Source organism: Staurois parvus, unplaced genomic scaffold (genome assembly GCF_062004578.1).
Source record: "Staurois parvus isolate SC_StPar_1 unplaced genomic scaffold, SC_StPar_1.0 ptg000390l, whole genome shotgun sequence".
NCBI lineage: Eukaryota > Metazoa > Chordata > Amphibia > Anura > Ranidae > Staurois > Staurois parvus.
In genome coordinates, this window is record NW_028318186.1 from 6509328 (window position 1) to 6534730 (window position 25403).

General features: G+C 50.3%; 1 protein-coding gene across 1 annotated transcript in view; it reads left to right on the forward strand.

Annotated features, from left to right (window-relative positions):
• Window positions 1–24094, forward strand: part of LOC149455654 (cytochrome P450 2K1-like) — a 63637-nt gene extending 39543 nt beyond the window's left edge. The window contains exons 9-10 of the mRNA XM_089686048.1: window positions 3344–3485; window positions 22763–24094. Coding sequence (XP_089542174.1) covers window positions 3344–3485; window positions 22763–22941 — 321 coding nt within the window. The 3' untranslated portion in view covers window positions 22942–24094. The remainder of the gene's footprint in view (window positions 1–3343; window positions 3486–22762) is intronic.
• Window positions 24095–25403: the final 1309 nt, after the last annotated feature.

The window sequence follows — 25403 nt, forward strand, 5'->3', positions numbered from 1 at the left end:
TAAGTATTACATTTTATCCTTTATTCATCATTAGAATATACAATATGGTAGGCAGTTGTTGCCAACTGTTGAGCAACTCCATAGCTACAGAAGTCAAGTGTTACTCACATGGAATGAAAATCCTGGATTAAAAGGACCCAGACTTAGGGCTCGTTCACACTAGCCGATTCCAAAGTCGAGCGTTTTTCAGTGTGACTTTGGAGTCCGCTTTGATACAACTTTGATGTGACTTTGATACAACTTTTACACTCTCTGGCACTGAAGTCATAACAAAGTTGCATTAAAGTAGTGCAGGAGCCTTTTCTGAAGCCACAGCGACTTCAGTAGTGTCAATTGGAATGGCTCTCATAGAGATACATTGCATTTCAAATGTCCTGCGACTTTGGGTCTCACAAGTCAGATCCTAAGTCCCAGGAATGTGAGCCGAGCCTAAAGGAGAATTCCAAAATTGTTTATTATTTTTGTACAGCAGTGCAATTATTTCTCCAGCTTTAGTTACATAGCTTGTAAGGTTGAATAAAGACACCAGTCCATCCAGTTCATCATATATGTGTTTGTGTGTGTATGTGTTTATGTCACTACCATTTCACATTCCCTGTACATTACATTCACTAAGAAATACATCTAAGCCTAGGTTCAGACTGATGCGTTGAAACGTGGTGCAATTTTACTTGCAGTTTTGAGTGTGAGTGCAGTACGAATTTGTGGTGTTACTTGTGCTTTTCAGATGCGATTTTGACAGGCTATGGCGCTTAAAAACACACAACACTGAATACACAGGACCCTTTTTTTAACCGCACCAGAATTGCACCACATCGATGTGAACAGCCTTCATGGGAAACTATGTATTTTCACTTGACATGCGCATCTATACATTCAGGAAGGCATCAGATCCGTATCAGATTCACATCAGCAAACTAGGGCAGTTTTTTTCAAATTTATCTACACTGCCTGCTGACACCACAGCTGTAGAATGGAATTCCACATCCTTACCACTCTAACAAGAACCCCTTACACAGTTTAAGGTTAAACTGTTTTTCACCCAACTTTACTGAGTGTCTGCATGTCTTCTTAAAAGGCCTAAGATTGAATTAGAATCACCATTTAGATACTTGTATATTGTGATCATATTTCCTCTCAAGCATTCTCAGAGATAATACGATTATTTTTTTGCAGAAGCTCCTCATAACTGAGGTCCTCCAGCCCTCCTATTAGCTTTGTTGCCCTTTTCTGAACTATCTCCAGCTCCAGTACATCCTTCTTGAGGATTGGTGACCAGAATTGGTTAGCATACTCCAGATATGGTTGAACAAAAGTTTTGTACAGTGGTAGAATTATAGTTTTATATTTATTATGCTAAATGTTTGCTAGCCTTGTTTGCTGCAGTTTGGCATTGCATTCAATTGCTGAGCCTGTGATTTAATAGGATCCCAAGAATCATTATCATCCCAATTCCCCCAGAGATGAGTAACTGGCATTCATATTTTTATCCCCCAAGTATGTCACTTTACATTTGTCAATAATAAACCACATTTGCCATGTAGCTGCACACCCTTTTTTGTTATCGAGGTCTTCTTGTAAAGTTTCTATATCTCGATGTGAAGTTATTGCCATGCTTAGCTATGTATCATCAGCAGACACTGAGATCGAGCTATTCATACCAACCTCTATATTATTTGTTAACAAATTAAACAGAATTGGTCCCTTGACAGAGCCTTTGGATACTCTACTTGGAACTCCAGACCATTTAGAAAATACACTATTTATCACCACTCTCTGGACACGCTTCTGTAACCAGTTTTCTATCCAGGTACATACACTATTGCCAACAGGTACATATACTATTGTCAATTATTATTATTATTATACAGTATTTATAAAGCGCCAATAGTTCGTTCAGCGCTGTACATTACAAAGGGGGACAGAACATGTGACAGAACAATACCAATACAATGCAAAACATGAGGGGATTGAGGGCCCTGCTCTTTCGAGCTTACAATCTAGGAGGGAGGGGATGGTGGCACAGGAGGAGATAGCTGTGGGGGATGGAGTGGTAGGAAGAGTGGAGGAGGTCAGCAAGTTAGCAGGGGGTGGGGTGGGGTCAATGCCTACTGACTTCAATTTGTAAATTAAGTGTTTAAGTGGTTCTCTTTCAAATAAACATATTGAAATGAATCTGCGCTGTGAGAAGACATGTTGGCGCTGGCAAACAAAGCTTGATATACCCAAGCCTAGAGACTTATAATATCTTGAAATGATGCAGCGCCAGTGAATATATAAACCAGTGAATATATAAATTTTTTTTATAAATAAACAGTGTTCAATGTGTCAAACATGAATTCTCCCTTCCACAATCCAGCAAATCCTTGTAGTGTAACGGAAACATAGAGTTCCACCACCTTAATAGAATGTACACTCTCCAAACCATAAGCTGTAACATGTACAGCAGACACAGCATGTTTCTCAGGCACAAATCCTCCCTAGGTGTTTGCACTTCCACTCTGGAATCACTCCTTTTAGTCAGCAGCAAAAGCCAACTCCCACTGGAACAGATAGAGCTCACCAAGGAGCCAACAGAAAGCCAGTGACAGTGTAGTACAGTGGTCTCCAAACTGCGGCTCGGGGGCCAAACGTGGCCCTTTGCTTGCTTTTATCTGGCCCTTGGGGCACTATTTCATTCACTGATACCAACAATGAGGCATAATTCCCCTACTGACACCAACTAAGGGGCACAATTCTTCCCAATGACACCAACAATGGAGCACAATTCCTCCCAAGGACACCAACTATGGGGCACAATTCCTCCCAATGACATCAAAGACGGGGACACAGTTCCTCCCATTGAACCATCAATGGGTTGCAATTCTTCCAACTGACACCGAAAATGGGGCGCTACCCTCTCACCAACACCAAAGATAGGGCTTTGTCTATTCTCACTGACATTGGGATGTTTTCCACTTCCATTGGGCACAGTTCGGTCCCCCTAAAGTCTGAAGGACAGTAAACTGGCCCTTTGTTTAGAAATTTTGGAGACCTCTGGTGTAGTAGCTTAAAAGGTTTAATATAGAACAGCACAAGTCATCCAGTTAAAACAACAAGAGTGACAGTGAAAAACCTCACTAATAGAGCTACTGACAACCCGAAATTGTGCAGTGGTGTGACATCAGCACTGAGACTCTGCCCCCAAGTGGGCAGACATCAGAATTAAATAGCTGGCAAAGCAGGTTGGTTATCCACGTTGTGTCTTTAATTTAGTCTATGGGGCTGAACGAAAGCAAGCTTAACATATATGGCCAGTTAACATATAATTCGTCCAAATGTCTCTCCCATCTATTGTTTGCAGGGAACTCAAGTGATTCCATTACTGTATTCTGTCCTAAGAGACAAAGAGCACTTTGAGAAGCCGGAAGAGTTTTACCCTCAGCATTTTCTGGACTCAGAAGGAAACTTTGTTAAAAATGAAGCTTTTATACCATTTTCTGCTGGTGAGTAAACCAAAGGAGGAAAACTCTAAACTGTCACAAATGTATCAAGAGTACCTCTATGACTGTGACCAAAATAGGGCAGACTAAGTCTGCAGAGGGCACAAATGCAAAGATTACAAATACGGCCACCATTAGTCATTTAACACTGTTCAGTTCTCTGAGATGGAAAGGTGGACAAGTTAGAGGGCAAAAATGTAAAAGGTCAATTTGCCTAAAATTGATAGTTTACATTGCATTGAGGACATGGATCTTGAATACTCCACTAGTGAGATCTCACTTACAGAATTCCCCATTGCCCTCCTCATAGTTTTGCATTTTCTATTCTGTGTTATGGCTGCAGGTTTGCTGATTTCTGTTGCATTGGATATTAATTAGAGATGAGCGAAGTATTCAAAAATTCGATTCGACTGATTCGGCGAATTCGTAGAAAAATTTCGATTCGAGTCGAATATATTCGCTGTGAATTTAACTTAAAAAAGGGTGTTTCTAGGCTTCAGAGAGACTTAATATTAGTGCTGAACACTGTACCTTTAATTTAAATGCCCTTGGAGTCTGCTGGGGAAGAGAAATAATACTGTCAGGCAGTATGACATGCAGATGAGTGCCGTCGATCTTAGAATCACCGCACACTTCACTCATTTGGCCAGTCACGGGGCCAAAACCAGAGTGTGGAGCCACAGTGTGGCGGTGGAGGCAGCAGCAATGGGAGGCCATACAGCACCCTATGACAAAAATGGAAACCACCAGCAGTGTGAGGAGACCTGAAAGTGGCACATGGCAGAGTGTGGCGATAGAGACAGCAGCAATGGGAGGCCGTACAGGGACCCATGACACAATCTGGACCTGGCAGCAGCATGGGGAGGCGGTACAGGGGCCCATGACAGATTACGGGCCTGGCAGCAGCATTTGGAGTCGGTACGGGGGCCCATGACACACTCTGGACCTGGCAGCAGCATGAGGAGGCGGTACAGGGGCGCATGACAGATTACGAGCCTGGCAGCAGCAACTTGGACAGGAGGACGTTCAGTTTCTGCACCGTCTGGTGCGTGCTCGCAAACTGTTGTCTCTTGGAAACGGATTCCAAGAAAGACTGCTGACGGAATCCGTGAAGAGGAGTAGCAGGAGAAGGAGCATCTGAACGAGCGGAATATGCCAACAAGCGACAACAGGGGCCCATGACAGATTACGGGCCTGGCAGCAGCATGAGGAGTCGGTACGGGGGCCCATGGCAGATTAGGGGCCTGGCAGCAGCTATGGGAGGCCCGTAATCTGCCAGCACCCTATGACAAAAAATGGAACCCACCAGCAGTGTGAGGAGACCTGAAAGTGGCACATGGCAGAGTGTGGCGATGGAGACAGCAGCAATGGGAGGCCGTACAGGGACCCATGAGAGACTCTGGACCTGGCAGCAGCATGAGGAGGCGGTATAGGGGCCCATGGCAGATTAGGGGCCTGGCAGCAGCTATGGGAGGCCCGTAATCTGCCAGCACCCTATGACAAAAAATGGAATACACCAGCAGTGTGAGGAGACCTGAAAGTGGCACATGGCAGAGTGTGGCGATGGAGACAGCAGCAATGGGAGGCCGTACAGGGACCCATGAGAGACTCTGGACTTGGCAGCAGCATGAGGAGGCGGTATAGGGGCCCATGGCAGATTAGGGGCCTGGCAGCAGCTATGGGAGGCCCGTAATCTGCCAGCACCCTATGACAAAAAATGGAACACACCAGCAGTGTGAGGAGACCTGAAAGTGGCACATGTTTGGGGCATGATTCATGGCGGATTTAGTCAGTTGTGTCAGGAACTGGTGGTTTGAAATCCAGACTAATCCACGCCTGATTCATTTTCACAAACGTCAGTCTCTCCACACTTTGGGTGGACAGTCGTGTCCTCCGCGGAGTTGCAATACCTCCTGCCGCACTAAACACGCGCTCCGATGCCACGCTACTGGCCGGGCATGACAGCCTTTCAAGGGCAAATTCAGCTAGTTGGGGCCAAAGGTCAAGTTTCGTTGCCCAGTAGTCAAGGGGATTGTCTACCTCGGTTGGCAGGGTGCTGTCCAAGTAGGCCTAAGCCTGTTGTTTGAGGTCCTGCTCCAGGTCCACCTGATGCTGCTGCTGCTGCTGCTGCTGCTGCGGCTGGTTAGTAGTTTCCTCACTGCGCTGGTGAAGAAAGCTACTCATCATCGACTGCAGACTGAGGCAGCCGCTGCTGGTGGAGCTGCCACTGCTCCTACCACCCCACCCCTCCCCTGCTGCCATGGCAGCAGAACGCGAGCGCACAGGGCCCACAGTGTCTGAGGATGGACGTTGGCGCAGACAGGCAGAGACCAGCTGACTACATAGGTGGTTTTTATAGTACGTTATTTTGGCCTCCCTCTCAGCAGGTGTGAAAAAGGCCACCATTTTGGAACGGTAGCGAGGGTCCAACAAGGTGGACAGCCAAAAGTCATCCCTCTGTCTGATGGTTATTATTCGGCTGTCGCTACGCAAGCAACCGAGCATGCTATGGGCCATTTGTGCCAAGGAATGCGAGGGACTCCCTGCCTCCATCTCCACAGCATACTGCCACGGTGCGTCTGGGTCCTCTGTCTCCTCCTCCTCCTCCTCCTCTACCAGATGCTCCTGCTCCTCCACTCCTGTCCGCTGAGTGGAAAAACCACCCATTTCACTCAATAATTCCTGAGCACCAATGTCCTCCTCTACCTCCTCCTCTTCTTCCTGTCCTGCCCCCACAGGGGTCATGTGGCGTTGAGATCTGTGCGCCACGTCTACCGCACCCTGACCAGCCATTGTTAACAGCATTTGTTCCAGGACGTGCAACAGAGGAATGACGTCGTTCATCCCATAGTCCTGCCGACTCACGAATAGCGTGGCCTCCTCAAAGGGCCTGAGCAAGCGCAGGTGTCACGCATGAGCTGCCAATGGCTGACATCTAAGTTACACAGGGAATACCTTTATCCGCTTTTAACATCAGGAAATCTGTGATGGCCTTTTGCTGTTCGTAAAGGCGGTCTAACATATGTAGGGTTGAATTCCACCTTGTTGCAACGTCACAGCATGAGGAGTCGGTATAGGGGCCCATGGCAGATTAGGGGCCTGGCAGCAGCTATGGGAGGCCCGTAATCTGCCAGCACCCTATGTCAAAAAAATTCTACACACCAGCAGTGTGAGGAGACCTGAAAGTGGCACATGGCAGAGTGTGGCGATGGAGACAGCAGCAATGGGAGGCCGTACAGGGACCCATGAGAGACTCTGGACCTGGCAGCAGCATGAGGAGGCGGTATATAGGGGCCTATGGCAGATTAGGGGCCTGGCAGCAGCTATGGGAGGCCCTTAATCTGCCAGCACCCTATGTCAAAAAATTCTACACACCAGCAGTGTGTGAGGAGACCTGAAAGTGGCACATGGCAGAGTGTGGCGATGGAGACAGCAGCAATGGGAGGCCGTACAGGGACCCATGACAGACTCTGGACCTGGCAGCAGCATGAGGAGGCGGTATATAGGGGCCTATGGCAGATTAGGGGCCTGGCAGCAGCTATGGGAGGCCCGTAATCTGCCAGCACCCTATGTCAAAAAATTCTACACACCAGCAGTGTGAGGAGACCTGAAAGTGGCACATGGCAGAGTGTGGCGATGGAGACAGCAGCAATGGGAGGCCGTACAGGGACCCATGACAGACTCTGGACCTGGCAGCAGCATGAGGAGGCGGTATATAGGGGCCTATGGCAGATTAGGGGCCTGGCAGCAGCTATGGGAGGCCCTTAATCTGCCAGCACCCTATGTCAAAAAATTCTACACACCAGCAGTGTGTGAGGAGACCTGAAAGTGGCACATGGCAGAGTGTGGCGATGGAGACAGCAGCAATGGGAGGCCGTACAGGGACCCATGACAGACTCTGGACCTGGCAGCAGCATGAGGAGGCGGTATATAGGGGCCCATGGCAGATTAGGGGCCTGGCAGCAGCTATGGGAGGCCCGTAATCTGCCAGCACCCTATGTCAAAAAATTCTACACACCAGCAGTGTGTGAGGAGACCTGAAAGTGGCACATGGCAGAGTGTGGCGATGGAGACAGCAGCAATGGGAGGCCGTACAGGGACCCATGACAGACTCTGGACCTGGCAGCAGCATGAGGAGGCGGTATATAGGGGCCCATGGCAGATTAGGGGCCTGGCAGCAGCAATGGGAGGCCCGTAATCTGCCAGCACCCTATGTCAAAAAATTCTACACACCAGCAGTGTGTGAGGAGACCTGAAAGTGGCACATGGCAGAGTGTGGCGATGGAGACAGCAGCAATGGGAGGCCGTACAGGGACCCATGAGAGACTCTGGACCTGGCAGCAGCATGAGGAGGCGGTATATAGGGGCCTATGGCAGATTAGGGGCCTGGCAGCAGCTATGGGAGGCCCATAATCTGCCAGCACCCTATGTCAAAAAATTCAACACACCAGCAGTGTGAGGAGACCTGAAAGTGGCACATGGCATGAGACACTGTGGACCTGGCAGCAGCATGAGGAGGCGGTATATAGGGGCCCATGGCAGATTAGGGGCCTGGCAGCAGCTATGGGAGGCCCATAATCTGCCAGCACCCTATGTCAAAAAATTCAACACACCAGCAGTGTGAGGAGACCTGAAAGTGGCACATGGCATGAGAGACTCTGGACCTGGCAGCAGCATGAGGAAGCGGTATATAGGGGCCTATGGCAGATTAGGGGCCTGGCAGCAGCTATAGGAGGCCCATAATCTGCCAGCACCCTATGTCAAAAAATTCAACACACCAGCAGTGTGAGGAGACCTGAAAGTGGCACATGGCATGAGAGACTCTGGACCTGGCAGCAGCATGAGGAAGCGGTATATAGGGGCCTATGGCAGATTAGGGGCCTGGCAGCAGCAATGGGAGGCCCATAATCTGCCAGCACCCTATGTCAAAAAATTCAACACACCAGCAGTGTGAGGAGACCTGAAAGTGGCACATGGCATGAGAGACTCTGGACCTGGCAGCAGCATGAGGAAGCGGTATATAGGGGCCTATGGCAGATTAGGGGCCTGGCAGCAGCTATAGGAGGCCCATAATCTGCCAGCACCCTATGTCAAAAAATTCAACACACCAGCAGTGTGAGGAGACCTGAAAGTGGCACATGGCATGAGAGACTCTGGACCTGGCAGCAGCATGAGGAAGCGGTATATAGGGGCCTATGGCAGATTAGGGGCCTGGCAGCAGCAATGGGAGGCCCATAATCTGCCAGCACCCTATGTCAAAAAATTCTACACACCAGCAGTGTGTGAGGAGACCTGAAAGTGGCACATGGCAGAGTGTGGCGATGGAGACAGCAGCAATGGGAGGCCGTACAGGGACCCATGAGAGACTCTGGACCTGGCAGCAGCATGAGGAGGCGGTATATAGGGGCCCATGGCAGATTAGGGGCCTGGCAGCAGCTATGGGAGGCCCGTAATCTGCCAGCACCCTATGTCAAAAAATTCTACACACCAGCAGTGTGTGAGGAGACCTGAAAGTGGCACATGGCAGAGTGTGGCGATGGAGACAGCAGCAATGGGAGGCCGTACAGGGACCCATGAGAGACTCTGGACCTGGCAGCAGCATGAGGAGGCGGTATATAGGGGCCTATGGCAGATTAGGGGCCTGGCAGCAGCTATGGGAGGCCCGTAATCTGCCAGCACCCTATGTCAAAAAAATCTACACACCAGCAGTGTGTGAGGAGACCTGAAAGTGGCACATGGCAGAGTGTGGCGATGGAGACAGCAGCAATGGGAGGCCGTACAGGGACCCATGAGAGACTCTGGACCTGGCAGCAGCATGAGGAGGCGGTATATAGGGGCCTATGGCAGATTAGGGGCCTGGCAGCAGCTATGGGAGGCCCATAATCTGCCAGCACCCTATGTCAAAAAATTCAACACACCAGCAGTGTGAGGAGACCTGAAAGTGGCACATGGCATGAGAGACTCTGGGCCTGGCAGCAGCATGAGGAAGCGGTATATAGGGGCCCATGGCAGATTAGGGGCCTGGCAGCAGCAATGGGAGGCCCGTAATCTGCCAGCACCCTATGTCAAAAAATTCTACACACCAGCAGTGTGAGGAGACCTGAAAGTGGCACATGGCAGAGTGTGGCGATGGAGACAGCAGCAATGGGAGGCCGTACAGGGACCCATGACAGACTCTGGACCTGGCAGCAGCATGAGGAGGCGGTATATAGGGGCCCATGGCAGATTAGGGGAATGGCAGCAGCTATGCGAGGCCCTTAATCTGCCAGCACCCTATGTCAAAAAACTCTACACACCAGCAGTGTGTGAGGAGACCTGAAAGTGGCACATGGCAGAGTGTGGCGATGGAGACAGCAGCAATGGGAGGCCGTACAGGGACCCATGACAGACTCTGGACCTGGCAGCAGCATGAGGAGGCGGTATATAGGGGCCTATGGCAGATTAGGGGCCTGGCAGCAGCTATGGGAGGCCCGTAATCTGCCAGCACCCTATGTCAAAGAATTCTACACACCAGCAGTGTGAGGAGACCTGAAAGTGGCACATGGCAGAGTGTGGCGATGGAGACAGCAGCAATGGGAGGCCGTACAGGGACCCATGACAGACTCTGGACCTGGCAGCAGCATGAGGAGGCGGTATATAGGGGCCTATGGCAGATTAGGGGCCTGGCAGCAGCTATGGGAGGCCCTTAATCTGCCAGCACCCTATGTCAAAAAATTCTACACACCAGCAGTGTGTGAGGAGACCTGAAAGTGGCACATGGCAGAGTGTGGCGATGGAGACAGCAGCAATGGGAGGCCGTACAGGGACCCATGACAGACTCTGGACCTGGCAGCAGCATGAGGAGGCGGTATATAGGGGCCCATGGCAGATTAGGGGCCTGGCAGCAGCTATGGGAGGCCCGTAATCTGCCGGCACCCTATGTCAAAAAATTCTACACACCAGCAGTGTGTGAGGAGACCTGAAAGTGGCACATGGCAGAGTGTGGCGATGGAGACAGCAGCAATGGGAGGCCGTACAGGGACCCATGACAGACTCTGGACCTGGCAGCAGCATGAGGAGGCGGTATATAGGGGCCCATGGCAGATTAGGGGCCTGGCAGCAGCAATGGGAGGCCCGTAATCTGCCAGCACCCTATGTCAAAAAATTCTACACACCAGCAGTGTGAGGAGACCTGAAAGTGGCACATGGCAGAGTGTGGCGATGGAGACAGCAGCAATGGGAGGCCGTACAGGGACCCATGACAGACTCTGGACCTGGCAGCAGCATGAGGAGGCGGTATATAGGGGCCTATGGCAGATTAGGGGCCTGGCAGCAGCTATGGGAGGCCCTTAATCTGCCAGCACCCTATGTCAAAAAATTCTACACACCAGCAGTGTGTGAGGAGACCTGAAAGTGGCACATGGCAGAGTGTGGCGATGGAGACATCAGCAATGGGAGGCCGTACAGGGACCCATGAGAGACTCTGGACCTGGCAGCAGCATGAGGAGGCGGTATATAGGGGCCTATGGCAGATTAGGGGCCTGGCAGCAGCTATGGGAGGCCCATAATCTGCCAGCACCCTATGTCAAAAAATTCAACACACCAGCAGTGTGAGGAGACCTGAAAGTGGCACATGGCATGAGACACTGTGGACCTGGCAGCAGCATGAGGAGGCGGTATATAGGGGCCCATGGCAGATTAGGGGCCTGGCAGCAGCTATAGGAGGCCCATAATCTGCCAGCACCCTATGTCAAAAAATTCAACACACCAGCAGTGTGAGGAGACCTGAAAGTGGCACATGGCATGAGAGACTCTGGACCTGGCAGCAGCATGAGGAAGCGGTATATAGGGGCCTATGGCAGATTAGGGGCCTGGCAGCAGCAATGGGAGGCCCATAATCTGCCAGCACCCTGTGTCAAAAAATTCTACACACCAGCAGTGTGTGAGGAGACCTGAAAGTGGCACATGGCAGAGTGTGGCGATGGAGACAGCAGCAATGGGAGGCCGTACAGGGACCCATGAGAGACTCTGGACCTGGCAGCAGCATGAGGAGGCGGTATATAGGGGCCCATGGCAGATTAGGGGCCTGGCAGCAGCTATGGGAGGCCCGTAATCTGCCAGCACCCTATGTCAAAAAATTCTACACACCAGCAGTGTGTGAGGAGACCTGAAAGTGGCACATGGCAGAGTGTGGCGATGGAGACAGCAGCAATGGGAGGCCGTACAGGGACCCATGAGAGACTCTGGACCTGGCAGCAGCATGAGGAGGCGGTATATAGGGGCCTATGGCAGATTAGGGGCCTGGCAGCAGCTATGGGAGGCCCGTAATCTGCCAGCACCCTATGTCAAAAAATTCTACACACCAGCAGTGTGTGAGGAGACCTGAAAGTGGCACATGGCAGAGTGTGGCGATGGAGACAGCAGCAATGGGAGGCCGTACAGGGACCCATGAGAGACTCTGGACCTGGCAGCAGCTTGAGGAGGCGGTATATAGGGGCCTATGGCAGATTAGGGGCCTGGCAGCAGCTATGGGAGGCCCATAATCTGCCAGCACCCTATGTCAAAAAATTCAACACACCAGCAGTGTGAGGAGACCTGAAAGTGGCACATGGCATGAGAGACTCTGGACCTGGCAGCAGCATGAGGAAGCGGTATATAGGGGCCCATGGCAGATTAGGGGCCTGGCAGCAGCAATGGGAGGCCCGTAATCTGCCAGCACCCTATGTCAAAAAATTCTACACACCAGCAGTGTGAGGAGACCTGAAAGTGGCACATGGCAGAGTGTGGCGATGGAGACAGCAGCAATGGGAGGCCGTACAGGGACCCATGACAGACTCTGGACCTGGCAGCAGCATGAGGAGGCGGTATATAGGGGCCTATGGCAGATTAGGGGCCTGGCAGCAGCTATGGGAGGCCCATAATCTGCCAGCACCCTATGTCAAAAAATTCAACACACCAGCAGTGTGTGAGGAGACCTGAAAGTGGCACATGGCAGAGTGTGGCGATGGAGACAGCAGCAATGGGAGGCCGTACAGGGACCCATGAGAGACTCTGGACCTGGCAGCAGCATGAGGAGGCGGTATATAGGGGCCCATGGCAGATTAGGGGCCTGGCAGCAGCTATGGGAGGCCCGTAATCTGCCAGCACCCTATGTCAAAAAATTCTACACACCAGCAGTGTGAGGAGACCTGAAAGTGGCACATGGCAGAGTGTGGCGATGGAGACAGCAGCAATGGGAGGCCGTACAGGGACCCATGACAGACTCTGGACCTGGCAGCAGCATGAGGAGGCGGTATATAGGGGCCTATGGCAGATTAGGGGCCTGGCAGCAGCTATGGGAGGCCCATAATCTGCCAGCACCCTATGTCAAACAATTCAACACACCAGCAGTGTGAGGAGACCTGAAAGTATCACATGGCATGAGAGACTCTGGACCTGGCAGCAGCATGAGGAAGCGGTATATAGGGGCCTATGGCAGATTAGGGGCCTGGCAGCAGCTATAGGAGGCCCATAATCTGCCAGCACCCTATGTCAAAAAATTCAACACACCAGCAGTGTGAGGAGACCTGAAAGTGGCACATGGCATGAGAGACTCTGGACCTGGCAGCAGCATGAGGAAGCGGTATATAGGGGCCTATGGCAGATTAGGGGCCTGGCAGCAGCAATGGGAGGCCCATAATCTGCCAGCACCCTATGTCAAAAAATTCTACACACCAGCAGTGTGTGAGGAGACCTGAAAGTGGCACATGGCAGAGTGTGGCGATGGAGACAGCAGCAATGGGAGGCCGTACAGGGACCCATGAGAGACTCTGGACCTGGCAGCAGCATGAGGAGGCGGTATATAGGGGCCTATGGCAGATTAGGGGCCTGGCAGCAGCTATGGGAGGCCCGTAATCTGCCAGCACCCTATGTCAAAAAATTCTACACACCAGCAGTGTGTGAGGAGACCTGAAAGTTGCACATGGCAGAGTGTGGCGATGGAGACAGCAGCAATGGGAGGCCGTACAGGGACCCATGAGAGACTCTGGACCTGGCAGCAGCATGAGGAGGCGGTATATAGGGGCCTATGGCAGATTAGGGGCCTGGCAGCAGCTATGGGAGGCCCGTAATCTGCCAGCACCCTATGTCAAAAAATTCTACACACCAGCAGTGTGTGAGGAGACCTGAAAGTGGCACATGGCAGAGTGTGGCGATGGAGACAGCAGCAATGGGAGGCCGTACAGGGACCCATGACAGACTCTGGACCTGGCAGCAGCATGAGGAGGCGGTATATAGGGGCCCATGGCAGATTAGGGGCCTGGCAGCAGCAATGGGAGGCCCGTAATCTGCCAGCACCCTATGTCAAAAAATTCTACACACCAGCAGTGTGTGAGGAGACCTGAAAGTGGCACATGGCAGAGTGTGGCGATGGAGACAGCAGCAATGGGAGGCCGTACAGGGACCCATGAGAGACTCTGGACCTGGCAGCAGCATGAGGAAGCGGTATATAGGGGCCTATGGCAGATTAGGGGCCTGGCAGCAGCTATGGGAGGCCCATAATCTGCCAGCACCCTATGTCAAAAAATTCAACACACCAGCAGTGTGAGGAGACCTGAAAGTATCACATGGCATGAGACACTGTGGACCTGGCAGCAGCATGAGGAGGCGGTATATAGGGGCCCATGGCAGATTAGGGGCCTAGCAGCAGCTATGGGAGGCCCATAATCTGCCAGCACCCTATGTCAAAAAATTCAACACACCAGCAGTGTGAGGAGACCTGAAAGTGGCACATGGCATGAGAGACTCTGGACCTGGCAGCAGCATGAGGAAGCGGTATATAGGGGCCTATGGCAGATTAGGGGCCTGGCAGCAGCTATAGGAGGCCCATAATCTGCCAGCACCCTATGTCAAAAAATTCAACACACCAGCAGTGTGAGGAGACCTGAAAGTGGCACATGGCATGAGAGACTCTGGACCTGGCAGCAGCATGAGGAAGCGGTATATAGGGGCCTATGGCAGATTAGGGGCCTGGCAGCAGCAATGGGAGGCCCATAATCTGCCAGCACCCTATGTCAAAAAATTCTACACACCAGCAGTGTGTGAGGAGACCTGAAAGTGGCACATGGCAGAGTGTGGCGATGGAGACAGCAGCAATGGGAGGCCGTACAGGGACCCATGAGAGACTCTGGACCTGGCAGCAGCATGAGGAGGCGGTATATAGGGGCCCATGGCAGATTAGGGGCCTGGCAGCAGCTATGGGAGGCCCGTAATCTGCCAGCACCCTATGTCAAAAAATTCTACACACCAGCAGTGTGTGAGGAGACCTGAAAGTGGCACATGGCAGAGTGTGGCGATGGAGACAGCAGCAATGGGAGGCCGTACAGGGACCCATGAGAGACTCTGGACCTGGCAGCAGCATGAGGAGGCGGTATATAGGGGCCTATGGCAGATTAGGGGCCTGGCAGCAGCTATGGGAGGCCCGTAATCTGCCAGCACCCTATGTCAAAAAATTCTACACACCAGCAGTGTGAGGAGACCTGAAAGTGGCACATGGCAGAGTGTGGCGATGGAGACAGCAGCAATGGGAGGCCGTACAGGGACCCATGACAGACTCTGGACCTGGCAGCAGCATGAGGAGGCGGTATATAGGGGCCTATGGCAGATTAGGGGCCTGGCAGCAGCTATGGGAGGCCCATAATCTGCCAGCACCCTATGTCAAAAAATTCAACACACCAGCAGTGTGAGGAGACCTGAAAGTGGCACATGGCATGAGAGACTCTGGACCTGGCAGCAGCATGAGGAAGCGGTATATAGGGGCCCATGGCAGATTAGGGGCCTGGCAGCAGCAATGGGAGGCCCGCAATCTGCCAGCACCCTATGTCAAAAAATTCTACACACCAGCAGTGTGAGGAGACCTGAAAGTGGCACATGGCATGAGAGACTCTGGACCTGGCAGCAGCATGAGGAAGCGGTATATAGGGGCCTATGGCAGATTAGGGGCCTGGCAGCAGCAATGGGAGGCCCATAATCTGCCAGCACCCTATGTCAAAAAATTCTACACACCAGCAGTGTGTGAGGAGACCTGAAAGTGGCACATGGCAGAGTGTGGCGATGGAGACAGCAGCAATGGGAGGCCGTACAGGGACCCATGAGAGAATCTGGACCTGGCAGCAGCATGAGGATGCGGTATATAGGGGCCTATGGCAGATTAGGGGCCTGGCAGCAGCTATGGGAGGCCCATAATCTGCCAGCACCCTATGTCAAAAAATTCAACACACCAGCAGTGTGAGGAGACCTGAAAGTGGCACATGGCATGAGACACTGTGGACCTGGCAGCAGCATGAGGAGGCGGTATATAGGGGCCCATGGCAGATTAGGGGCCTGGCAGCAGCTATGGGAGGCCCGTAATCTGCCAGCACCCTATGTCAAAAAATTCTACACACCAGTAGTGTGTGAGGAGACCTGAAAGTGGCACATGGCAGAGTGTGGCGATGGAGACAGCAGCAATGGGAGGCCGTACAGGGACCCATGAGAGACTCTGGACCTGCAGCAGCATGAGGAAGCGGTATATAGGGGCCTATGGCAGATTAGGGGCCTGGCAGCAGCTATAGGAGGCCCATAATCTGCCAGCACCCTATGTCAAAAAATTCTACACACCAGCAGTGTGTGAGGAGACCTCAAAGTGGCACATGTTTGAGGCATGATTCATGGCGGATTTAGTCAGTTGTGTCAGGAACTGGTGGTTTGAAATCCAGACTAATCCACGCCTGATTCATTTTCACAAACGTGAGTCTCTCCACACTTTGGGTGGACAGTCGTGTCCTCCGCGGAGTTACAATACCTCCTGCCGCACTAAACACGCGCTCCGATGCCACGCTACTGGCTGGGCATGACAGCCTTTCAAGGGCAAATTCAGCTAGTTGGGGCCAAAGGTCAAGTTTCGTTGCCCAGTAGTCAAGGGGATTGTCTACCTCGGTTGGCAGGGTGCTGTCCAAGTAGGCCCAAGCCTGTTGTTTGAGGTCCTGCTCCAGGTCCACCTGATGCTGCTGCTGCTGCTGCGGCTGGTTAGTAGTTTCCTCACTGCGCTGGTGAAGAAAGCTACTCATCATCGACTGCAGACTGAGGCAGCTGCTGCTGGTGGAGCTGCCACTGCTCCTACCACCCCACCCCTCCCCTGCTGCCATGGCAGCGGAACGCGAGCGCACAGGGCCCACAGTGTCTGAGGATGGACGTTGGCGCACAAAGGCAGAGACCAACTGACTACATAGGTGGTTTTTATAGTACGTTATTTTGGCCTCCCTCTCAGCAGGTGTGAAAAAGGCCACCATTTTGGAACGGTAGCGAGGGTCCAACAAGGTGGACAGCCAAAAGTCATCCCTCTGTCTGATGGTTATTATTCGGCTGTCGCTACGCAAGCAACCGAGCATGCTATGGGCCATTTGTGCCAAGGAATGCGAGGGACTCCCTGCCTCCATCTCCACAGCATACTGCCACGGTGCGTCTGGGTCCTCTGTCTCCTCCTCCTCCTCCTCTACCAGATGCTCCTGCTCCTCCACTCCTGTCCGCTGAGTGGAAAAACCACCCATTTCACTCAATAATTCCTGAGCACAAATGTCCTCCTCTACCTCCTCCTCTTCTTCCTGTCCTGCCCCCACAGGGGTCATGTGGCGTTGAGATCTGTGCGCCACGTCTACCGCACCCTGACCAGCCATTGTTAACAGCATTTGTTCAAGGACGTGCAACAGAGGAATGACGTCGTTCATCCCATAGTCCTGCCGACTCACGAATAGCGTGGCCTCCTCAAAGGGCCTGAGCAAGCGGCAGGTGTCACGCATGAGCTGCCAATGGCTGACATCGAAGTTACACAGGGGAGTACCTTTATCCGCTTGTAACATCAGGAAATCGGTGATGGCCTTTCGCTGTTCGTAAAGGCGGTCTAACATGTGTAGGGTTGAATTCCACCTTGTTGCAACGTCGCAGATCAGGCGATGCTGTGGAATTCCGTTCTGCCGCTGCAGCTCAAGGAGGGTGTGCTTTGCGGTGTAGGAATGGCTGAAATGCATGCAAAGTTTACGTGACATTTTAAGGATGTCTTGCAGTGGGATGGTGGATTTTAAGAACCGCTTGACAACCAGATTGAACACGTGAGCCATGCATGGCGCATGGCACAACCTTCCTTGACGCAGAGCAGACACCATGTTCTTTCCGTTGTCGGTCAACATGGTTCCGATTTTCAGTTTGCGCGGAGACAGCCATCTGTCGATTTCTCTGTTCATTACACTCAGAAGTTCCTCCCCTGTGTGACTACGTGCGCCAAGGCATACCAGGTGCAGAACAGCGTGACACCGTTGCGCCCTGCACATGTGATATGCCGGTCGGGTAATGGGACTTGGCACGGGGGTGGCGGCTGAGGACACGGCGGAAGAAGAGGTGGTAGAGGCGGACATCTTTGCCGGACCAAGGACGTGCAAACGTGGAGGCAAAAGCGGCGTGACCTGTCCAAGTTGCTGGTGCGGCTGTGACGGCACCACGTTCACCCAGTGGGCCGTAAATGACATGTACTGTCCCTGACCGTAGTTACAGCTCCACACGTCGGCGCTGCCGTGCACTTTGGCAGAGACCGACATGCTCAAAGACTGGCCCACCATGTCTTCTACATGTGAATGCAGGGCTGGCACTGCCTTTTTGGCGAAGAAATGACGGCTTGGCACTCTCCACCGCGGCGCGGCACAAGCCATCATTTCTCTGAAAGGTGCTGAGTCCACCACTTGGAAAGGGAGGGACTGCAGCACCAGCAACTTGGACAGGAGGACGTTCAGCTTTTGCACCGTCGGGTGCGTGCTCGCAAACTGTTGTCTCTTGGAAACGGATTCCAAGAAAGACTGCTGACGGAATCCGAGAAGAGGAGTAGCAGGAGAAGGAGCATCTGAACGAGCGGAAGATGCCAACGAGCGACAACTCCCCTCAGCAGAGGTGTTGGAGCCTTGACTGGCTGATAGAGGGTGATTGACGACGTCGGGTGACGGAGCAAGTAACGGAGCGGGTGATGGAGCGGGGGCTGGGGCAGGCAGAACCGCCGTATCTTTATCACGGTTTTCCCAGGCCACCAAATGGCGACGCTGCATATGCTGACGCAACGCTGTAGTCCCAACATGGGCCCCCTGGCCACGCTTGCATTTCTGGCCACATAGTCGACATACGGCTACGTTTACTTCCTCGGGCGGCTTGAGGAAAAATTGCCACACCGCCGAGTAGGAAACTTTGCCCCCGATACTCCTCACTGGCTGACTGCTGCTTCCTCCGTGCACACCGGCACCACTACTGGCCGTGGTGGTAGGCTGCAGTGGAGCTGGTGCTCTACTCCGTGGACGTTTGGCTCCACTGACACTGCTGCGACCCTGCTGCTGTCTCCTGGGCAACCCACCGACTGTTTTGCTCGCTGCCAAGCTGCCACCCTCTTCTCCTGATGATGCGGAAGAAATTGCCTGATGACGACGAGGCTGCCAAGTGCGATCAACCTCCTCATCATCAAGTAGGGTCTCCGCCTCACTACTAGCCCCCTCGGCTGCGTCTGGGTCAGGAGACAGACCTGTCTCTAGACCGGCTACCGAGCCACTCTCCTCGCCACTACTTCTTCGCCTGGCTGCTGAAAAGGCGGATGTCTCCCCCCGTTCCTGACCGCCCTCTGTTAGCTCTTCCTCACTGTACAGTGGGGCTGAGCCCACAGCATGCGATACTTCGCTTGGTGAGGGAACACCAAAGGACAGGGGCAGGTAGAGGACACGTGATTTCAGTGGGCTTGGTCCCGGGCCATGCCAACTAACGGTTGTGTCTGACGTACCCACCGACCGTTGGCTGTAGGTGTCAGAGGTGACCTGGGAAGAGGAAGACGACCGAGCCAACCAATCGACGACGGCAGGGTTGTCGGTGGAGACACGACCGCTGGATGACACCGGGAGCACTGGCCTCTGGCTGCGAATAGTGCTGCCTCGACCCCTTCCTCTGCTGCCACGTCTGCTCGCTCCTAAAACATTGCCTCCTCTGCCACTCCTCTGCATGTTGTCTGACATACTCTTTAATTAAACGATTATGTGTCCCTGAGTAACAATTCTGTGTCCCTGAGTAACAATTCTGTGTCTGTGCGAGTAACAATTCTGTGGCCCTAAGTAACAGTTCTGTGGCCCTCAGTAACAATTCTGTGTCCCTGATTAACGTTTCTGTGGCCCCAAGTAACAGTTCTGTGGCCCTCAGTAACAATTCTGTGTCTGTGCGAGTAACAATTCTGTGTCTGTGCGAGTAACAATTCTGTGGCCCTAAGTAAAGTTTCTGTGGCCCTAAGTAACAATTCTCTGGCACTCAGTAACAATTCTGTCTGTCCCTGAGTAACAATTCTCTGGCACTCAGTAACAATTCTGTCTGTCCCTGAGTAAAAATTCTGTGGCCCTAAGTAAAGTTTCTGGGGCCCTGAGTAACAATTATCTGGCACTCAGTAACAATTCTGTCTGTCCCTGAGTAACAATTCTCTGGCACTCGGTAACAATTCTGTCTGTCCCTGAGTAACAATTCTCTGGCACTCAGTAACAATTCTGTCTGTCCCTGAGTAAAAATTCTGTGGCCCTAATTAAAGTTTCTGTGGCCCTAAGTAACAATTCTCTGGCACTCAGTAACAATTCTGTCTGTCCCTGAGTAACAATTCTCTGGCACTCAGTAACAATTCTGTCTGTCCCTGAGTAACAATTCTCTGGCACTCAGTAACAATTCTGTCTGTCCCTGAGTAAAAATTCTGTGGCCCTAATTAAAGTTTCTGTGGCCCTAAGTAACAATTCTCTGGCACTCAGTAACAATTCTGTCTGTCCATGAGTAACAATTCTCTGGCACTCGGTAACAATTCTGTCTGTCCCTGAGTAACAATTCTCTGGCACTCAGTAACAATTCTGTCTGTCCCTGAGTAAAAATTCTGTGGCCCTAATTAAAGTTTCTGTGGCCCTAAGTAACAATTCTCTGGCACTCAGTAACAATTCTGTCTGTCCCTGAATAACAATTCTCTGGCACTCGGTAAAAATTCTGTCTGTCCCTGAGTAACAATTCTCTGGCACTCAGTAACAATTCTGTCTGTCCCTGAGTAAAAATTCTGTGGCCCTAATTAAAGTTTCTGTGGCCCTAAGTAACAATTCTCTGGCACTCAGTAACAATTCTGTCTGTCCCTGAGTAACAATTCTCTGGCACTCCGTAACAATTCTGTCTGTCCCTGAGTAACAATTCTCTGGCACTCAGTAACAATTCTGTCTGTCCCTGAGTAAAAATTCTGTGGCCCTAAGTAAAGTTTCTGTGGCCCTGAGTAACAATTCTCTGGCACTCCGTAACAATTCTGTCTGTCCCTGAGTATGAATTCCGTGGCCCTAACTAGCGTTTCTTTGTCCCTAAGTAAAGTTTCTGTGGCCCTCAGTAACAGTTCTGTGTCTGTGCGAGTAACAATTCTGTGGCCCTAAGTAAAGTTTCTGTGGCCCTAAGTAACAATTCTCTGGCACTCCGTAACAATTCTGTCTGTCCCTGAGTAACAATTCTCTGGCACTCAGTAACAATTCTGTCTGTCCCTGAGTAAAAATTCTGTGGCCCTAAGTAAAGTTTCTGTGGCCCTGAGTAACAATTCTCTGGCACTCCGTAACAATTCTGTCTGTCCCTGAGTAACAATTCTCTAGCACTCAGTAACAATTCTGTCTGTCCCTGAGTAAAAATTCTGTGGCCCTAAGTAAAGTTTCTGTGGCCCAGAGTAACAATTCTCTGGCACTCCGTAACAATTCTGTCTGTCCCTGAGTATGAATTCTGTGGCCCTAACTAGCGTTTCTTTGTCCCTAAGTAACAGTTCTGTGGCCCTGAGTAACAATTCTGTGTCTGTGCGAGTAACAATTCTGTGGCCCTAAGTAACAGTTCTGTGGCCCTCAGTAACAGTTCTGTGTCTGTGCGAGTAACAATTCTGTGTCTGTGCGAGTAACAATTCTGTGTCTGTGCGAGTAACAATTCTGTGGCCCTAAGTAACAGTTCTGTGGCCTTCAGTAACAATTCTGTGTCTGTGCGAGTAACAATTCTGTGTCTGTGCGAGTAACAATTCTGTGGCCCTAAGTAAAGTTTCTGTGGCCCTAAGTAACAATTCTCTGGCACTCCGTAACAATTCTGTCTGTCCCTGAGTAACAATTCTCTGGCACTCAGTAACAATTCTGTCTGTCCCTGAGTAAAAATTCTGTGGCCCTAAGTAAAGTTTCTGTGGCCCTGAGTAACAATTCTCTGGCACTCAGTAACAATTCTGTCTGTCCCTGAGTAACAATTCTCTGGCACTCAGTAACAATTCTGTCTGTCCCTGAGTAAAAATTCTGTGGCCCTAATTAAAGTTTCTGTGGCCCTAAGTAACAATTCTCTGGCACTCAGTAACAATTCTGTCTGTCCCTGAGTAACAATTCTCTGGCACTCAGTAACAATTCTGTCTGTCCCTGAGTAACAATTCTGTGGCCCTAATAACGTTTCTGTGGCCCTAAGTAACAATTCTCTGGCACTGAGTAACAATTCTGTCTGTCCCTGATTATGAATTCTGTGGCCCTAACTAGCGTTTCTTTGTCCCTAAATAACGATTCTGTGGCCCTCATTAACAAGTCTGTGTCCCTGAGTAATGGTTCTCTGTCCCTAAGTAACTTTTCTCTGTCCCCAATTATCGTTTCTGTGGCCCTAACTCTGTCCCTGTCCCTAGTACAGAGCGGTCTGCCTCTGTTCAATAACTGCAGGCAAATGAAGAATTCCAAAATGGCCGCTATTTATAGCTCGACCATTACACAGTGCTGGCTGGCTGGCTGCTGATAGGCTGATGCGATCACATGTAGTTGAGGAATGCATTATGGGTCAGCGCGCCTTGTCTGCGCGCCTTCCCAGACATCCCCGCTCCGTCGCCGCACATGTCAGCCGCCATTTTCTGAAAAATTTCGATTCGCGCGTCCGAATTAGGCTATTTTTCGGATTCGGCACGAATCGAAATTTTTCAGATATTCGACTCGAATTCCACTTCGGATACTTCGATTCGCTCATCTCTAATATTAATCTTAAATGTGCCATACTTTCACATCTGCTTGTCTGTGGGGGACATGAACATAAAAGATTGTTCTACGAGTTACGTATACTATGTGCACATTTGTACAAGTGTTGAAGCTCTGCAACCACAAACAAGATTGCCCATGCAAGGAACACACAGAAAGATGTCTGTCTTACAGCTGTATAAGTCAATATTCCTCCTTAGTCATTATTTTTAGAACAATAATATACTCTATTTCTTTTTCAAGGTAAGAGAAGTTGTGCTGGAGAAACACTGGCTAAAATGGAACTGTTCCTCTTCTTTACAACACTGCTGCAAAACTTCACCTTTCAGGCTCCGCCTGGAGCAAAACTGGACCTCACAGGCGCTGCTGGCTTAACAACCCCTCCACTGAAGTATGAGATCTGTGCAATTCCTCGTAATTAAAACAAACCGGCAGTAAACATATGAACAATAATTGTGGACTGGGTTTAATCTGTTTTGAAAGTTTTTGATCTGTAGAAATGTAGTTGAATGTTGCTATATGGAGACAAAAGGCACCTCCAAATTGATGAAAATTGGATATTTCTAGGAAAATGTAAAAATCTGAAATAAATGAACAATGAAGGCGAACAATTATTATTATTATTATACAGTATTTATAAAGCGCCAATAGTTCACTCAGCGCTGTACATTACAAAGGGGGACAGAACAATACCAATACAATGCAAAACATGAGGGGATCGAGGGCCCTGCTCTTTCGAGCTTACAATCTAGGAGGGAGGGGATAGTGGTACAGGAGGAGATAGCTGTGGGGGATGGAGTGTTAGGAAGAGTGGAGGAGGTCGGCAAGTTAGCAGGGGGTGGGGTAGGCTTCCCTGAAGAGATGGGTTTTCAGGGTGCGCCTAAAGGAGAGGAGAGTAGGTGATAATCTGATGGGTTGGGGCAGGGATTTCCAGAGGATGGGTGACACCCTGGAGAAGTCCTGGAGGCGGGCATGGGAGGAGGAGACCAGGGAACTAGAGAGAAGGAGGTCTTGTGAGGAGCGGAGTGTGCGTGCTGGGCGGTACTTGGATATTAGGTCAGTGATGTAGTTCGGGGCAGAACAATGACTAAATATGGTACAGGCTGACTGAATCAGTACAAGAATTGAATTCTGGACAGAATGTATCCGTAGGAATCGCTGATGGTCACCTATTTCTATACATTGTGACATGTCAGAAATGTAACTGCAGACTTTGCAAAGTAGTAGGTCTGCTGTAAAAAGAAGAATCCTCTCAAGTATGCAAAAACCTAGTAAAAAGCAGCTCAACAGCTATGTAGTTAGCATTTTTGCCTAGCTTTTGTTGCCATCCCAGGATGTTAGCATCCTCATGTCCTTCTTTTCTATTCTACCCCAATCTTATAGTTCTTGTCCAGACAGCTTTCAGCACTGTTGTACTTTGAATGACAAATGCAGTCAAGCAACACTGTACCCATATGAAATTTGTATAATTTTTTTTTACACAAATAGAGCTATATTTTGGTGATATTTAATCACCGCTGGGTTTTTAATTTTTTACTAAATTTTTTTGCTAAATAAACGAAAAAATAAATACAATTTTCTGAAAAAAAAACTTATTTTTGTTCATCTGTAATAACATTTTGTAAATAAATAATTGTTCTTCATAAATTTAGGCCAAAATATATTCTACATTTCTTTGGTGAAAATAACTCAAATCAGTGTACAGTGCCTTGAAACAGTATTCATCAGCCTTGAAATTTTCCACATTTTGTCATGTTACAACCAAAAGCGTAAATGTATTTTATTGGAATTTTATGTGATAGACCAACACAAAGTGGCACATAATTGTGAAGTGGAAGGAAAATGATACATCGTTTTCAACATTTTTTACAAATAAATATGTGAAAAGTGTGGTGTGCATTTATATTCAGCCCCCTTTACTCTGATGCCTCTAACTAAAATCTAGTGAAACTAATTGCCTTCAGAAGTCACCTAATTAGTAAATTGAGTCCATCTGTGTGTAATGTAATCTCAGCTGTTCTGTGAAGCCCTCAGAGATTTGTTAGAGAATATTAGTGAACAAACAGCATCATGAACGCCAAGGAACACAGACAGGTCAGGAATAAAGTTGTGGAGAAGTTTAAAGCAGGGTTAGGTTATAAAAAAAATATCCCAAGCTTTGAACATTTCATGGAGCACTGTTCAATCCATCATCTGAAAATGGAAAGAGTATGGCATAACTGCAAACCAACCAAGACATGGCTGTCCACCTAAACTGATAGGCCGGGTAAGGAGAGGAATGGTTGGTTTAGATAAAAGCATATTCATGTGTTAGAATGGCCCAGTCAAAGCCCAAACTTAAGTCCGATTGAGAATCTGTGGCAAGACTTGACAATTGCTGTTCACAGATGCTCTCCATCCAATCTGACAGAGCTTGGGCTATTTTGCACAGAAGAATGGGCAGAAATGTCCCTCTCTAGATGTGCAAAGCTGGTAGAGACATCCCCAAAAAGACTTGCAGCTGTAATTGCAGTGAAAGGGGGTCCTACAAAGTATTGACTCCGGGGGGCTGAATACAAATGCACTCCACACTTTTCACAGATTATGAATACTTTTTCAAGGCACTGCATATTATTTAGTCTGTAGGAAAGTTTTAAAGTCTACAAACTACAGTATGGTATACAGTACGTCTCAAATCGATCAATCCTGATATACTGATGGTCTAGCTCATTTCCTGATGCCCAAAATTGTCAGATCAGAGCAGATATCCCCAGAGGCGTCCCTAGGGTTGGTGTCACCCGGTGCGGTAACACTTGGTGACACCCCCTCAGATGATCCCCGCAGAATGGATCGGATCTGCGGATTGCACATAATGGATCAGACTTTGATCCATTATGCTCAATCT